Below are 12669 nucleotides of genomic sequence, written 5' to 3' on the forward strand. Positions count from 1 at the left end.
TAAAATCTGAGATTAAGTTAAATTAAAAACTCTGTGAAGCCTTATTACAATGCTGCCCTTGTAGGAAAATTGCTTTGTGTGAATCAGGTACCACAGTCTTTAAATCAAATCCTCATGGTCACCATGAAGAATACCAGGAGACAACAAATGAGGATTTTGCTGTTTGTTCCACAAAGGCTCTTCAATAAATTTAGAGAACAAATTCAAACTTCAGGCTTCCAGCAGGGAGGTGAAGCCTTCCAAAGCTTTATCCACTGGGTAAAGCCCATTTACCTAACGGATGGTGAAACCTGATCTTCCAAAAGAAACACAGCTAGGAGAAAAAAAAAAGTGAATTACATAATTTTTAGTAGTTGCCAAAAATGGTTTCAATTGCATTAGGAGAGAGGATTTCCAAAACATAGGCCCTACCTTAGGTACCTTTTGAAATGGTTATAAAAGGGCAGCACAGAAAGAAAACACCTTGTACAGGTAGGGAACGACTCCACGCAGAGTTGGACAGGTTAGAAAAGTGGGCAGTACACAATAGGATGCAGTACAACAAGGACAAGTGCAGAGTGCTGCACCTAGGACTCAAAAATATCCAGCACACCTACTGGCTGGGAAGTGACCCTCCCAGCAGCACAGAAGCGGAAAGGGATCTCAGGAGTCATAGTGGACTCCGAGATGAACATGAGTCATCAGCGTGACAAAATCATCAGCAAAACTAACCACACTTTATCATGCATCAGCTGATGCACGACAGATAGATCCAAGGAGGTGATACTCCCCCTCTATGAAGCATTGGTCAGGGCGCAGTTGGAGTACTGCATCCAGTTTTGGGCGCCGTACTTCAAGAAGCATGTTGATAGACTCGAGAGGGTCCAGAGGAGGACCACTCGTATGGTCAGGGCTTACAGGACAAGCCCTATGAGGAGAGACTGAGGGACCTGGACCTCTTCAGCCTCTGCAAGAGAAGGCTGAGAGGTGATCTTGTGGCTGCCTAGAAATTCATTAGGGGGACGCAGCAAGGGATAGGAGATGCTGTGTTCACCAGGGCACTGCTTGGGGTAACAAGGAACAATGGTCACAACTGACAGAGCAGATTTAGGCTAGATATCAGGAAAAACTTCTTCATGGTAAGGGTGGCCAAACTTTGGAACGGGCTTCCAAAGGAGGTGGTGCTCTCCCTTACCTTGGGGGTCTTTAAGAGAAGGCTGGTTAGGCATCTGGCTGGGATCATCTGACCCCAGCCCTCTTTCCTGCCTAGGCAGGCGGGCGCTCTTTCCTGCCTAGGCAGGGGGTCAGACCCAACAATCTGTTGGAGTCCCTTCCAACCCTAACATCTATGAATCTAGTAACAACTGTGGTCCATCATGAATCAAGGATTTCTACAAACATGCACAGAGAACTCAGAAGGTGAGTCTTAAGAACGAAGGGTGGGAATTAGGTTTCTTAAAGACTATGAAATACTGGATTTGTGAGGTTGCAGAAGTTAAATGCAGGGTAGAGACCACATTTTTTCCTTAAAAATAATATAGGATTGAAGATGGGTCCCTCCTGCTAATAACACTGGCAATAACTCAATGGCTTCTATTTTTAAGAACATAAGGGCCTCCTTTCTCAAAGTCCTTCATCAGAAGGATCACTAAAAAGGAAGCAGTAGGTATACACTGGCATGTATAACTAAAGAACAGTGACCAATTTGGACAAGATACTTTCATTACCAGCACCTCCACTGAAATATCAATGCTCAAACATACATCTATGCAAGGAAGATTAATATGTAGTAGAACAAAAATTCAGTAAAGTAGTTTTCATACAAGTACAAACATGTAAGATTTTAGCAATTCACAACATTTGAGAAGTTCTAGTTATACCTTGTCTTCAGATGGACAGAGGTATAAATACTGGAATGTGGCGGTTATATTTTTAGAGAATCTTGGCCCAAAAACATCCTTATCTGTTCCAAACTGGTGACGAGACTGACGAACAATAGAGTCAATAACGTACAATCCAGGAACTTTGTATTCTGGTTTGCACTGAAAAAAATAGAGGGTTCTCAGTTATGTTAGAACAGTATATGTATTACTAACAAAGTAATTCCCTTATCCCTCAGTTCTTCAATAGGTTTCAGATTCTTAACAATCTTAAATCCCATACTTGAGAATTAACTCTGGGCCCAAAGAGAACTGTTACTTTGTCAATACAATAAAGCCCCACAGAAAATTGTTTCCAATGCTAATACACACAACAGTAATATATTGTTAACAAATACCTTGATGATCAGAAAAACTAAGAGTTTTCTTTTAGAGTGGTAAAACACCACAATTACATTAAAAAACAATTGCATGAAGCAAATAACTAAATGTGCTCAATCATGAACAGCAACCATAACAAGCTGTCAATAGTTGAAATACAACTTATGGCAAATAAATGAAGTGTAATATATCTACACCCAAAGTACAGCAAGACTAAAATCAATACTGTACTAATTACTATTTTTCTATGGTACACTAGAATGGTAATTAATCAATGAATAAGGATGATAAATATGGAAAAGAAACTTGTCCGATACTGAAATTTTTAAATGCTTACCTTTTTGATAAATTTCTCTACAATCTGAACTACATGCTTGTAGAGCTGAAAAATAAAAATGCAATCCATTTAAATATCATCTGTTTTACAACAATGTATTTCACAAGAATTAACTCTTTGTACATATTAACAATTAGGAGAATTGAATATTTTCCAGTGACTACTAAAAAAGTAATGATGCACTTAAGCAAGCATTGCTAAAAAAAAAAAAAAATTTACATAGAAAATGACTGCACTTGAAGTACCTTACAACACATATGTAAGTAGCCCGAGGCAGAATAACTTTTGAAAACTGCTTTTTATTTGGTGGTTTTTGTTAAATTCCTAATAGGGTAGGATGTTGTTATATTGCATAATATTTTGGTTCTCTCAGAGGAAAATCAAAACAGGGTTGTACACTGCAGAATTTCAAGCTACATTTTCTTAAAAGCAAATTCATATTATGATGGCAGTATCTCTACAAAACTACAAGATAAAAGAATGTTCACCTATTTGTTTTCTTTGGGGGAAAAAATGAAAAACAACACAGATTAAAGCTTTACAGAGCTATAAAAGGCTCATGTTAAAGATGTACTTTACAAGAAATATACAGTGTAAAAGGTTATGCTACAGTTAGTTTGAATTTATACATTTTGCTTTACCTTAATAGCTTTAATGGCAGCTTTAGTAATGAGAATCATCTTTGCTCGGGAAATAGGTGGTTTCATTTCCATGAGTGAAAAGAGCTTAACAGAGAAAATAAGATAAACATTACACACTGAAATATAAGCAAACAAATGAAGAGACAAGATTTCTCAAAACTTCCTGGCAATTGAAAAGCAACCAGGCTGGTAAATCTCAGGAGGCCTAAAAGTCAAGAATCTAACTTGAACAAAACAATTATTGGCATTCTAGTCAACATCTGAAGTTGTACAATGAAATTATGATAGAAATTAAACAACTTGTGTCCAATGTGTGAATTTAGTAGCTACTGAAAACAGTGTGGCCAGAAAGTGGTATTTGTATTTCACATCACACAAGGAACTATTTTGTGGAAATGATTTGAAAGCAAGGGAATAAACTTAAGAGTTAATTAACCAGTTTACTGAAGCAAGACTACTCTAATGTAGCTGGAAGCCACACACTGTGTGGACTGCAAAGGGGGCTCCATGCCATGTGAACAACTCTCCCCCCCCTCCCCCCGCTATGTGCAGTCTCACCCTGATCCCAGCTATGTGCACAGAGTGGGCAACCCCTGCCCCTACCCCCAGTGCCATGTGCTGCACAATCAACTCAACTCCTTCCCTTGCCACACGCACAGTGAGAATAACCTGCCCCCCCCCCCACTTCTGCACAGGCAGAACAGGTACACCAGCTTCCCTGCTGTGCAGGCAGCTTCCACCTCTGCTGCCTGTGCAGAAAAGAAGGGGGACAGGTTACCCCATGTGCAGCCCAGCAGTTCAGCTCTCCACCCTCACACATGCATCGAGCAGCCCAGACCCCTGCCCCACCAAACGCACAGCACGAGCACCGACCGGCATTGCGCTGCCCCAGCCCCCATGAATGGGAGTGGGGCCCAGTAGCAGCCTCCAGGGAGGGAGGGGGAGCTCAGAGTCACTAATTGTTGCTGAATTAAAAACACCGAGGGGAGTGGCAGCTGGACAAGAGCCCACCGGCCACATCAGACCCATAAGGCTCAATGTCCACCAACTGGACAGCCCCACTTTAGTGGATCCTACAGTCCAGTTACATCTTTGGCGTCCCAGAAAGGATTATGCATAAGTATTACCACAAGCTTTTAACCATCAGTGGGACTGCCAATCAATATTCCATCTCCAATTCTTCCTCTCATATATAGAGCATAGCAGCCTATATGGTAAATACCTCTGTCAAACACACCTGCAACAGGGATCACACGTTACCACAGAAAAACTATATCAATTATTTGGGAAATCCCAGCCAAGAAGAGTGAAACCACCACTTTCTCTCTCTTTAGCTTTTACTTTTTGTCTATTTAATCTACTTCAAGGCCCTCCGGTCCATTAAAGTGAATGTTTGTTGCTCCTCCTTTCTGCAGACTCTTTTTGCTACTTAATCTGTTGCTTACTATAGACAAAAGTTTGAAACAGACACGACTCTTTTAATTAAAAAGCCTACAGATCCCAAAATACCACAAATACATAGTAAGAGAGTGTACGATGTGAGTGTACGATGTGAGTATGGTAGAGAATCTGTGGGCTACATAATTAGAAACCTACTGAAATCAAGGAGACAGGCAAGCAATTTCGCAGACTGATCACAGCGCTTGTCACCATTTTCATGCTTTTTTGCAGCAAGGCCTTCCCCACAATGCTAACTGGTCAAGTGGCCCTGGCGGCAGCCCTGCTCCTCCCTGCTGACTGGCTGAGAGAGCTGCCATTCATGCAGTTCCACCCCTCACCACTGACTGGTGGAGAAGGGCAAGGCCATGTAATAGGCAGGCCTCTCAGTCAATCAGCGGCAGAGGGAGAAGAGGGTGGCAGCCATCTTGGCTCCCTTTCTGTGTGCCAGCAGCCATGAGTACTGGCTCATGCTAGGAAGCCAGTGTTTTATTGTCAGGAAGTTTTTTCTTCCCCTGGCAATTCTGCCAAAAATCACACGGAACTCTGCTTTCTGCAGAAAACACCTCAAATCATGGTTTCTGCAAAAAGCGCGATATCACGATTTGAGTTGCTCCCTATACATCAGGGGTTCCCAACCCCCTGGCCGTGAAGGGCTGGCTGCTGGTCTGCAGGAGGGCTGGCTGCCCGACTGGAAGCGGCTGTGGACTTGCAAACCGCAAACTGGAAGTCACTGGCATACTGCGGACCAGCAGCCAACCCTTTTTTACACTGAATATAAAAAAGGGTTGGTTACCTGCCCGCAGTATGCCCGTCACTTCTGGTCCATGGCTTGCCGGTCCTCAACATAAAAAGGTTGGGAACCCCTGCTATACATAATATAGCAAGCTGGGCTGTGATTAATAAATAACTTAGCAACCAAATGCAACATGAGGACAGGGAGTCCCTCCTTTGGACAGTAGTAACACAAATTAAGAGTTGCAGTCACCAAATTAACCCTTGTTCCTCTTGTATAATATTCCAAGTTTGAGTTCACTTAAGATATTTCAGAAGTCAGGTTAGAAAGATTTTTCCCCTCCTCCCAATTACTAAGGGAAAAAAAGCACAACATAAAAGAACAAATGTAAATATGTTCATATACAAAACTAACAAGATTATAGGTTAAATAGCTTACAGGCATAAAAAAAAATGAGAACGAGACTTGCAGCAATAATTATCAAAACAAAAATCCAGAACTAGCAGTAAGCAAAATAGGAAAAATAAAGAAAACATTAATGTCCCTAACAAGATTCTTAGTTCAAAAGGTACTTACTTTCAACCCTTCTCAAACTAGCAGCAGCCAGCCTTGTAATACCAGAACTAACACAGGCCTCTACTGATTTCACTTGCTCTGTGTTATCTTCCATCCTTTCAGTGAGATAATCTTTAACTCATTATATTGGATTGCTTATTTCCACACAAGGCAAATTCCAGTTCCACATTGGTTTTTAAACAAATCAACCTTCAAACGAAGATATATACTCCCAGCTAACATCCGCGGTAGCCACAAATATGTATTATAGCCAAATAAACGTCACTTGCAAATTAGTCTTGCAGCACAAATGTCTTTTCCCTTTACTACTGTTGAAACCCCATCTGAGCCATTAGGCATCTCTTTGAAATAATTATGTAAACAGGGCTGAATTCAATGTCATTCCTGAATTATGATGCCCATGCCAGCCCTTCCTAGTATTACATCAAAAGCAGGATCTACCCTTTCAAGACAGCTTTAGTCAGAAAGCTTGAAGGAGGAAGGTCCAATTTTGCAGAAAGGGAACAACCTCAGTTCCCCCCACCCCATGCAGGAGGGAGCAATTGGCCCTCAGCAAAGAAAATGTAAGTACAAATGAAGCCAGTGTCAAAGCACAGATAGAAAAACTAGTGCTTCAGAAATGCAAGAGAGAAAAATCTGGAACTGTAGGAGTACAAGAGGTACCTCTGAACACAAGCAAAGGCAGGAACTAGGCCTGAAGAAAAGGTGGGATACTGATGGGATACAACTAGAGCCCAGACAAAATCCAAGGAGTAAGCAAGCAGCTAGAGGGTCAAAAGCTTGAAGTTCAGTGTGAACTAGCTAAGAAGGATGATGAGGGGGAAAACCCTTAGGCTAAGTAGGAGAAGCAAGGCTTGGGGCCTAGTAAAGGAATCTAGGGCAAGAAATATTACCAGGACCTCAGGGAAAACAGATAACAAGGAACAGTACCCATGTCGCTGAAAGAGAGTGAATCCCACCCAAGCCCAGCCAAAACAGAGTGAAAATGGTATTTCCAAAGGGCACGTAAGGCAAGTAGAGATGGAATATCAGATAGACCACATTTAAATACAAATTTACATTAAAAAGGACACTCAAGATATTCTAATTAATTAGAAAAGCACCAATAATTTATAAACCCTTGGAATAGCAGAATAAAAATATTTCCCTTCAAGATTTCCCCCTTTAAAATAAAACAATGTGTAATGAAAATTGATTATAATTGCTAATCTGAAGGAAATTCAATTAAAAAAAAAATCACAAGATTATTCTGTACTTTAAATGGATCAAATTTGGGGATTTCCAAAGCCGTCAGTTTCCCCATATCCTGCAGTAAAAGCTCACCATTCAAGGGCAGACTTGTTATAGAACTGTACTTTGTGGTTACATGGATCAGCAAGTTCCAGTAAACTGGATCCTTTCAAACTATGAACCCAATTCAGAATACATGGAAAAATGCCTTATTTTAAAAGCGCACAGAAAGGAAAAATATTTTCAATGAGATGCATCAAATTTCTCTATTTTATCTGTTCAAGAAACAGCACAATGCAAAAAAATATTTGTAATAGTAAAACAATGAATAGGATACAATTAAGTGGCTGCCTCAAAAATTTGTCCCTGCAACTCTTTACCTCTGATGCTTGACCTCTAAACAGTGGAATTTACAACTTGTTCTCACAGCATTAGAACCATATTTTAGATGGATGGGTAAGAAAGGAAACAGCTTCCTAAGCTTTTTCCTGTACCCATGTACTGACCTCACTGACTAGAGCAGTGGTTCTTAACCAACCTGCCTATCTGTTCCAACAGCAGCTAGGTTCAACTGCCCTGTGCACTCCTGCATTAGGGCTCTCTGACAAGCCTAAAGCAGGCAGGAGAGCTGTCTCAAGTTGCAGCTCTTCCCAGGCTGGTCCCTGCTCCTCCCAGAAACAGAGGCATGTGGGACAGTTCCAATTGTCCTGTATGCCTCCGCTTCTGGGAGAGACAGAGTAGGTTCAGACAAGGAAGGGCTGGGACGCAACCTTGCTCTCCTGTCTGCTTTGGGCTTATCAAAGAGCCCTAGTGTCCATGCACGTGCCACAGACCCTTTCTGTCTAGCTGTGCAGCAGGCATGCAGGGCAGTTTTACCTGGAGGCAGCAGCAGCACCCAGTTGCAAACCAATGAGGTAAGCTGAGCCCAGTGGTTCTCAACCAGAGAGGCTGCCTCATTCAAAAAAAACTTGTGGAGAGGTGTACTGACTCCAAAAAGCTTGAGAACAAGTGGACTAGAGAAATAAAGAAAGGTGGAGCCAGAAATCTCATCCCAGCTTTCCCATCCCCTCCTGTAACCCTCCTGTCTGCAGCAACAAATGCTCCAACAATCAAAAATACCTAAGGATGGATTTAAGGCACTGAGGAAGAATGGAGTCTGGCAATGAGTAACAAAAATGTCCCACTCATTTAGGATGACAATGAGCAGAGGAGCTCAAGATGAATGGTGGGTGAGAAAAACAAAGCTTCTTCAAAGCAAGACTTTCAACCTGAAGACAAAAGTCAGGATTCAGGGAGTACGAAGTGCTGACAATTGCAAGGGTTTTAAAATAACTTTTAAAAATTTCTTCTTTTGTACGTATGAATGATAGGAAAACTGATTATATTAATGAGATAATGAAGCCGACTAAAACACATTACTAATTATCACACGCAGACAAGACATGTAAAGAAAATCTATTTTTCTCTACTTTACTGTGAAAAATCAATAGAAAATGATCTTTCTTTTACCCAGTATTTAGTGTGCAGGAGTAGTACTCAAATTTAAAAGAAATGGTGGGCATATAATTGTAACTCCCAATACTTACGGTATACAAGTAAATAAAGGGTGGAGACAACATTCATAAAAATCAGCAAATCAGGAACACTCCTGGTGCTAAACATTACTGGACTTTCATGATAAATTAACAATTGTATGGCTGAATCTGTAACAACTAGCAGCACAAAAATCTAACTGAATTTGGAACTGAGTATCCCAATGTAAATCTTGACACAGGTGCAGAAGGACAAAATAATGTAGAGAGCAACTCCTCTGGCATGGTCTGGCAGGATGAACTAGATGACCTGACACATTTTTCCAACGGACATTGTAAAAGCTGCTCAGGCAAGCAAGCCTTGCATAAAAATATCCCCCCCATTTTTTTTTTTTTTAATTTTATTTTTACCAGCAAAGCGTTTCATTCTGGAACTCCTTTCTGAGGACCTATTAAGTGTGGAAACATGAGCAGGAGGCATGGGGTTTTGAGGCAGAGCACGAGGAAGAGAAAGAAATGTTTAACCATGACCTTACCTTAGAATTCCCAGAAGACAGCATTTCTGGACAGAGCAGGTCCTCAGGAATAGCAGAAGAATGAAACATGAGAAACCTGTCAGTTTCACTCTGCTGCTGAGGACAGTAAAGGCAGGCTAGGATCATGTGGGACAATGAAAAGGGAAGGCAATGGGACAGGGAATAGCAAACCAATAGCTCATTCTCTACCCAAGACATGGTAGGAGACAAGAGCAGTCCTTCCTAAACCCTACCCCCAACAGTCAGGAAAGTTGTAAGTGCTTTAAATTAGTAAGCAAAAGACCTTGGGCATGTCTACGTGTTCATTAATGCACATTAAAATTTAGTACCTCCATTGTGAGGTACTAGAACACCGCACGTGTGGCTGGGTAAGGGGCCGGAACTTTGCCACAACAAGGATCAGGCCCCTCGTAGCTTTCCTGCCATCTGCCCCTGGCACGCCAACATTTTAGGAGTCAAGGCTGCTGGTATTTTTGGTACTCTGCCCAAAAACGTTGCCATCCTCTGTACTAGAAAAAGATGCATTAGCCTATTTTAACGTGCATTAGTGAAAGTGCATGGTTTGTGACACTTTAAGGTACATTAAGATAAGCTAATGCGCACCAAAGTGCACGTGTAGACATAGCCCTACATTCTAATCTTAGTTGTATGATCTTAGTCTGGTCAATTTATTTCCACTTCTTTTCCCCACTCTGTCTTTATATTTAGACTATACTTTAAAACAGATTTTTCCCCAGACTTTGGGTGCAGATACACAGCATGATTAGTACAAAGTAATTTACCTGGTTCTTATTCCACATTAAGGAGCAGGCACATAACTAATTCACCAGGGCTGGCTTCCTGCAATATGCACATATCCACTTTAACTATGGAAGAAAGATAATTTACCCTGTAGTAAGTGTGTCCTATTTCCACAACGTTCTATCTCTGTCAAGGTATCTAGGCAGTAACTTTCTATCAGAACAGGCTTCCTGTACGAGTAACCAGGAGCTTTTATTTTTATGAAACCACTAGGCAACATCTATGAAGATTAGGCATTGCAGTGGTGCTGTCTATGTTGCCTCCCTGTCAGCCCAGAACAAAAGCAAGAAACCTGCCCCACCACTTTCTTCCACTTCACCTAGGCTCAAGCCCAGCAAGTAGTAGAAATAAACAGCTTGGAGGGGTTCTAAGCACATGACAGAATTTGAGCAGTGCTGAGCCTGCACACACCCAAACCCCTCCAAGCCATCTCTTCCCCTCAATTGACAGGCTCTGATGGAACAAGGGCAAGTTGGTAGAGCTTGCTTCTCAGCAGTGGTTCTGGACTTAATGTGGAGCTAGTACAGTCATAAGAAACATGAATCTGGCAGGGAAAGGGAAGGGAGGGGGAAGACTGCATATGGAGCGGCTAACAAATGCCAATAGGGCACTGAGTTCGGTATCAGGATAGTGCCTTTGAAACTTCCTCTCCCAATTCTAACAAAGGCTCTTGCAATTTTTTCCAAGTCAAATTCAGCTCCAAGGGTAAACAGTCCTACACATCTCAGACATCTTCAGGAAACTATCACAGTATTCCAAAGAAGGTCTAAACTTAAGACAGGTTAGACAAGTTCTTCCAAAAGTAGGTTTTCCATTCTATGTATATACCTTCACTGATTTGGACACTCACCCACCAGATCCAAACTGCCTTCTCCAGAACAAGGATGTTTACTTTATGACAAGCCATCAAGGACAGAGAATAAAAGCAAACTATGAAAGCTTTAACGTTCATCCTACACAGATGAGTAAGTCAACCACCACCCATTGTTAAAAGGCCAGAAAGTGGGAAATAATTATTCAAAGAATGGTAAATTCTAACCCCTCCTCCCCAGTTTGAGAGGGAACAACAGATACAAGCACACAGAGCCAAGGAGAGTGTAAGTCCCATAAGCTTTTCAAAAGAACAACTTTTAGAGGCAAAAAAGTGGTATTTTAGATAAGTTGGGTAATGCTAAACATCTGTATCTTTTGGGAAATAACAAATGTATGTGATGCATTCGATCAAGCAGAACTCTGCTCAGTATCAATAATTTTGAAACAATATTAAACAATTGTTTCTGAAATCAGCATGTTAAGATTTACTTTTAATGATATTTTATTATATTTTTTTCAGGTGTCTTCTGAGATGCTGAAGTATGCATGTCTCCATATCAGAGTAGCATGTGCACTATTATTTATATAGCTCATTTCTCAATGTATAAACAAACTGTTCATAGGAATTATCACACATAAAGGATCTAAAATCAGATTTGTACATAAATTGTTTAGAATATATTTGCATTATACAGTTAGGAATTACTCTAGGCTAACAAAACTATAGGTCACTTGTTCACAGAGACAAATCATTTTTAGATGCTTGCTTATATCCCCATTATAAAATTAACGGACTACTGCAGCAAAGGAGTAGAAGAGAGCAAAAGGAAAGAGAAATACAGCAGATCATCCAAGATAAAGTGCCAGCATTACTAGTGGATGATCAGATATCAAAAGGGTCTAGCTAAATAAAGCCAGACAAAAGATGAGTGGAATCCAGAGACAACCTACTGGTTATGTCTGGTCCTTCCTCTCCTAAAACGCCTCTGAATTGTTGAAAAAGGAAATATTTTGGGATTCCCACCAAACTACTGCTGCTGGACCCTGGCTCAGAGGAAACCACTACAGCAGCACAGAGCTGAGTCATCCAGCGCATGGGGCTCCCCACAGGTTTGGTGGCAGGGAAGTGGTGGCAGTGTTAATTGCCGCAGGGCTCTGGGAGCCCCATGGCAATTAACACTACCACCACTTCCCTGCCACTAAGTTTCTGGACCCTTCCGAAGCCCCACAAGCTGGAAGAGTGCACTCCCCATACATTCCAGACCCAGCACAGAGCAGCTGCGTCCCACTCATCCAGCCCACATGCCAGAAAGGTTGAATACCACTACTCAACAGTATCAGACTCAAGTATACAAACAGTGACACCCACCAACTACTAGCTGGGTAACAGAAAACAGCATGCTCAGGAGCTTATATTTTTGGAAGGATGAAGCTCAAGTCAAATGTGACCCAATATAAACTATGTATATAGTCTAGCATACCTAATGCTTAGTTCAGTAAGCTATTCCCCTTTGACTAACAGAGCCACTCACAAAGTTAAGAGAGTTTATTTGAAAGAAGCTTTTCTATATTCTCAAATGAGAATGAAAGAAAAAAAAGCTTTTGAAAAAGGAGCTGTGTTCAGTATCTACTATTGCGAGAGAGACCAAACCCAGAAATGTCATCTGCCTCTTAAAACCAACATATTATCTTTCTAGTTTCACAACTCTCCCACTCCTTGAAAACTCATTTCTGATAGTTTCTACTAGGACCTCTTAACTGAACATATTTCTGGAGACCCTTTCAGGATT

General features: G+C 41.2%; 1 protein-coding gene across 3 annotated transcripts in view; it reads right to left on the bottom strand.

Annotated features, from left to right (window-relative positions):
* Positions 1-11375, bottom strand: part of SCAF4 (SR-related CTD associated factor 4) — a 64136-nt gene extending 52761 nt beyond the window's left edge. For 2 of the 3 annotated variants that reach the window (XM_006035691.3, XM_014525718.2), the window contains exons 1-3: positions 3219-11374; positions 2578-2622; positions 1860-2021 (exon numbers count right to left, since the gene is read on the bottom strand). In XM_006035691.3, the coding sequence (XP_006035753.1) occupies positions 1860-2021; positions 2578-2622; positions 3219-3290 (279 nt within the window). In that variant the 5' untranslated portion in view covers positions 3291-11374. Of the gene's footprint in view, positions 1-1859; positions 2022-2577; positions 2623-3218 lie in introns of all 3 variants that reach the window. The other variant, XM_025191887.1, reaches the window with a different exon arrangement.
* Positions 11376-12669: the final 1294 nt, after the last annotated feature.

The sequence above is a fragment of the Alligator sinensis genome, unplaced genomic scaffold, assembly GCF_000455745.1.
Source record: "Alligator sinensis unplaced genomic scaffold, ASM45574v1 scaffold1207_1, whole genome shotgun sequence".
NCBI classification, from domain to species: domain Eukaryota; kingdom Metazoa; phylum Chordata; order Crocodylia; family Alligatoridae; genus Alligator; species Alligator sinensis.